This window comes from Orbicella franksi, chromosome 13 (genome assembly GCF_964199315.1).
Source record: "Orbicella franksi chromosome 13, jaOrbFran1.1, whole genome shotgun sequence".
Taxonomy (NCBI): Eukaryota; Metazoa; Cnidaria; class Anthozoa; order Scleractinia; family Merulinidae; genus Orbicella; species Orbicella franksi.
Genome location: NC_138157.1, coordinates 1,204,818 through 1,210,000, shown reverse-complemented (window position 1 = coordinate 1,210,000; position 5,183 = coordinate 1,204,818). Strand labels below are relative to the sequence as shown.

General features: G+C 38.5%; 1 protein-coding gene across 1 annotated transcript; it reads right to left on the bottom strand.

Moving 5' to 3' along the window:
• Window positions 1–53: 53 nt before the first annotated feature.
• On the bottom strand, window positions 54–1,842 carry LOC145466123 (uncharacterized). Its single transcript, XM_081449896.1, has one exon. The coding sequence runs from the start codon at window positions 1,757–1,759 to the stop codon at window positions 542–544; it is 1,218 nt and encodes a 405-aa protein (XP_081306022.1). The 5' UTR covers window positions 1,760–1,842; the 3' UTR covers window positions 54–541.
• Window positions 1,843–5,183: the final 3,341 nt, after the last annotated feature.

The following is a 5,183-nucleotide window of genomic DNA, read 5'->3' as shown; positions in this document are numbered from 1 at the left end:
AACGGAGTCAAAAGCTTTCTTGTAATCCACCCATATCTTCCAATATAGCTTTGTTGATGAGGAGTTGGTCCTTACAGCCGTAGCTCCCTTTTCTGCAACCTTTTTGTTCGGATGGTAGTAAGTTGTAATTCACAAGATGGCTGTAACATCTAGCTGACAAGATTGATGTTAAGATCTTGTACATTGTAGGAAGACAAGTGATGGGCCTGTAGTTTTTGGGGTTTGCCGTGTCCTCAGTTTTTGGAAGGAGGTAAGTGATACCAGTTGTTAGCCAGTTTGGGCATTCCTCTGGGTTTTCGATGCAGATGTTGTAGGCATTAGTCAGATCTTCGTGTAAGGCTGTCAGATGTTTAATCCAGAAGTTTGCTCTTCCATCAATCCCAGGAGCTTTCCAGTTGCTAGATTTTTTGATAGCAGATGTTGTTTCAGCAATGGATATTTCCAGCCATTCCTGAGTGGGCGTTTGTTGGTTTTCATTCTCTGTTTGTTTTATCCACTCTGCTCTCTCATTGTGACGCTTTTCTTTCTCCCAGATATTAGTTCAGAAGCTCTCAAGAGCTTCTTTCCCGGGTGGCTCGGAGATTTCGATGGTCTTTTTCCCAAGTTCACGATAGAATCTTTTGGTGTTTTCTTTGAACATTTTGTTCTGGGAGTAAAACTTTCGTCTTTTCTCAAAGCGCCTTATTCTCTGGGATTTATAATTAGCTAATAGCTGTTGTTTCAGTTTTTCCGTGACAGGTGGGATGTCGTCGTTGGATTTGAACTTATATTTTCTCATGAGAGCTCTTCTTTTCTTCTCCTTAACACGTCTTCCTTGGAGGATTTCAGCTAGGATTGAGATCTCTCCACGTATTCTTTGAATGTCTTTCTCGATTCGTATTTTCCACATAGGCACTTTTGATCTTACTTTGATGCCTAGGGTGTCACAGACTACTGAGGCAGAAGTGTAGAATAGTTCATTCACTTCGGTAAGAGACAGTTTCTGCCCCTTTTTGGCCTTAATTAGGTTTATGGCCTTATTTGCTGTTTCTAAGACTTCCTTTGCCTGTCTTGTATGTTTGATTTTTCGTATAGGTGGTCGTTCAGTTATGTTTGTCTTTTTCACAATCTCCCACTTCCTCAAAATTTCTTCCATCATTGCAGCTTCATCTCCATCATTGGTGTGTTGAGGGGTCTCCGGCACGTTGGGATCATTTAGTTGTTCTTTATCATTGTGGACAGCTACCTCATCACTCGCCTCGGGGGCATTATCTTCCACAGCTACTGCAGAGGGATTGCCTTCATGAAGGCTATTGTTCTCGGTACAGTCTGTCTTGTCAGTCACTTTGTCCTTGATGGCTTGAATTTCCATGTCTGTCAGTCTTTTCTTGTTCATGATGTCCCGTCTGGTGTTTGCCAGTTTATTAGCATCCATGTTTGGTCTTTTGGTTGGATTTTGAATTCGCCAGATATTGTATGCATCTGTTGTGACTGATGCATTGGGCTTAGCTAGAGCTTTAAAGTATGCTTCCATCACTTCCATATACTCCTTCCTGGTCCGTTTACTTCTTGTTTCTCTTTGGCGATTTACAGTTGGTGCATTTTGAGGGCCTCTGTGAGGAATATCCTCGGCGTGGTAATTCTCATCTGCTTGTTGGGCGGAGTTTGTTCCAGTAGCATATTTTTCGACCCCAGCCTGGTTCCCTACTGAGGGACGCGGCCCTTGTTTACCCGCGCGACGACCGATGCGGTATGAAAAATTGTTATTATTACTTGTCATGTTTTAACAATTTATTGTGTTGGTTTTTGTTCAGAGTGGCCTTCTCCTAGTTGGACTGGCTACCAAGCCTAGCGAGCCCCAACTACCCGTTTGTTTTATTATTATTATTATTATTATTATTAATATTATTATTATTATTATTATTATTAATTAAATTAATTTCCGCATCGTAAACTTGTGGAATTGTTAATGAACAGTGTATCGAATTCCCTTTCTTCAATTGCAGTATTATTGTGATTAATTATTTTACCTGATGAACAGTAGAATTTTGGCAGAGTGACTCTCAGCTCTCAGGAGTTTAACATTTCATAGTACACTGTTTCGTTCTGCGATTATTCCGCGGGAGCCATAATCAGGGACGGAGACCGTAAGCGCGCGCCATTTCCAGTATTGGGGCTGTCCCTATGATATGGGACAATTTTTCTATTTTTAAAACAAATTGCGCCATCATCTGCGGCACACGCGCGTACATTCTGCGAGGATTTGCGAATGTAGCGTGGGGAAATGGCTTCCGAAATTCCCGAAATGTTTGACGCTTTTGGCCCACAACTCAATACATTCATGTCTGTTGGAATTTTACTTCAGTATTTTCGTCGTAAGCTGCTCCAGTTTCCTTGAAGTAAGACAGTGTCGAATTTAGTTATTTCTCGCTTTATATCACTGACTAAGTTGTATTCCGCTGCTTCTTTGACTTCTTTCACAAGAGCTCCACATTTCTCCCCTCTAAGTTTCACATACGTTGAAGATTAACAGCTTTTCCATAACACAGCAAAAAACTAGTTGAATATATTTGGATATAGCACCGTTGCAGGACTTCAAAGTTTCCCTCCTCTTGCCACACGCTTGCGAGGATTTCGCCAGAGTCTACCGCAACCGAAAAGTAAAAAAAAAAAAAAAAAAAAAAAATTGCAAGTTCGAGTTTCGCCTGAATTGTAAGCAACGCTTGATATTTTATCAAGGCCCAATAAGTGGCAATTAAGTTTATGTCTGTAGATGCTGCTCAGTTTTGGTTATGTAAAAATCCAATAAATTGTCTGTTGTCGATGAAGAAGAGGGCCCGCCGATGTGTGTTTTGTGCAGTCAGTAAAACATGACAAACTGGACTCTCGCACGTTCGTGTGGAAACGTACATCGAACTCAGATAACATCTCTAGTTTTTAAATATGTTTAAGGTTGATAAATGTTTGGGAACATATTAAAAGCTTAGCTGAAAATATGTGAATACAGCAGAAATAAACGGCAAAGTTACGATGACGATTTCTTTAATCAACTCGAACAACGATTTCGATCTGATTTTGTTGGTTGAGCTGTCAAAACTCCTTGTCTATTTTATTTTCGCAGTTTAAAATTTTACTGTGTTAAAGAAACACACATGATGTTAGTAGCCTTTTGGCGTTGGTGAAAATTGTTACAGCATCTCAGCACAAAAGACAACGGAAGAAATCTTTGTCAGGATTGACAATTTAAAACACCGACTCGGACTTAAAAGTGCACGCGCTGCATTATGCAAATGAGCTACTCAAAAACTTTTGCAAACTCGCCAAACAAACAGAAACGATAAGAAACTATCAAAAACAGGTTTTGGTTATGATTAAGCATTGTTTGGGAAACTCTCAAATTAACTCGATACCAGAGTAAAGAGTTTTCTTTCATAACTTTTTTTCAGAGAGCAAACGCAAAAGCTTACGCGTTCAACTAGCGCGGGTAGAAATATTCATTCACAGCGCGAAATTGAAGTTTCACCTTTTCCATCAGCTCAGAGCATAAAACGACATATAGGACCCTTGATCTTATTCCTTGACTTATTCCCTGCCATCGCTGTGAAAAATCTGCAAGAGATTCTCGCAACTCTCACCATTTGATCACCCAACGTGACAACATCCACACAAGAGCCCCCGACATGTGCGTGGATCCGCGCGGATATATGACGTCAGGATGGCGCAATTTGTTCTAAAAATAGAAAAATTGTCCCATATCATAGGTGCGCGCGGATCCCAAGACTTACGGTCTCCGTCCCCGATTATGGCTCCTGATTTAACAAATTGACGCCAGTTTTTCATGCGTCTATCCTGTTATTGATAATGAATTTCGACATTTCATCGTCAAAGTAGCTGTGGATCGGGATCCGCAGACTACTTTGACAATGGTATGACGAAATTCATTATCAATAACAGGACAGACGCATGAAAAACTGACATCAATTTGTTTTTCACGGTAACAAATTGTCAAATTGTCTGTTCTCGCTCGTTGACGCGTCGCATATTTTGATGTGTCTGTCCGCTTATTAAATTAGCCAATGAGCGCGCGAGAATTTCTGCAGTTATCGTAAAATTTATTTTCTAGGTTAATTATTCTTTTTTTTCTTATTATACAGTGTCTCTAAATGTATTATTATTATCGTAATCATTACTATTATTATTATTATTATTGTTATTAAAATCGTCTCTTCGAAAGTCCGTTTTATATTGCGTAGGTAATTTCTACAATCTTGGGTACATTTGTTGAGTACAGTTTGTTAAAATGTTACTGGAAAAAATTTTAAGGAAAACGACCAATTTTTCAAAGTGCCACTATGATCAAATTCTCCATACCCATTTTTTTGCATTTTCGCACACAATAGATCTTTGCTAGATTTTTTGCCAAATTTCAGTCTATTACGAACATTAGAACTCATGTCGTTTGGACCTTTATTTCCGAGAATTTACGTCCGCCATTAATTTTCCTTGTTTTAAGTCTTGGTTGAGAATTTGAGAAAATGACGTCATTTTCTCAAAAATACCACTCGGGTTGAAATTATAATAACAATTAGCACAGCAATTCGCATAAAGAGTAACAAAAACTTTGGTTCATATATTCGTGCAACATTTTACATTAATTGTTATCATAATTTCAACCCGTGCGGTATTTTTGAGAAAATGACGTCATTTTCTCAAATTTTCAACCAAGACTTGGAACAAGGAAAATTAATGGCGGCCGTAAATTCTCGGAAATTAAGGTCCAAAAACCATGAGTTTTAATGTTCGTAAAAAATTGAAATTTGGCAAGATATCTAGGAAAGACCTAATGTGTACGAAAATGTAAAGAAATGGATATCGAGAATTTCATCATAGTGGCACTTTAAGTTTACAAGACATGTTTCGACAGAACTTCTTTCATCTTCAGTTGAATGATTACAAAGCAAGTTGAATAATAAGTAGACAAAAATACTAATTAAGACAAATAGTAACAACAGAACGTGAAAAGGTGTAAATTAAAAGGATAGTTTTAGATTTACATGGTGTAATTGCTGATTGAGGCAAGATAGTTCTTTTTGAATATGGATAGCCTCCTTTATCTTGAGTTGAAAGCTGGTAGTGGCGTGATCTAAAATATGAAAGCAGTCTATTGAACACAATGAGCGACAACGTTCAGAATTCTGAAGATG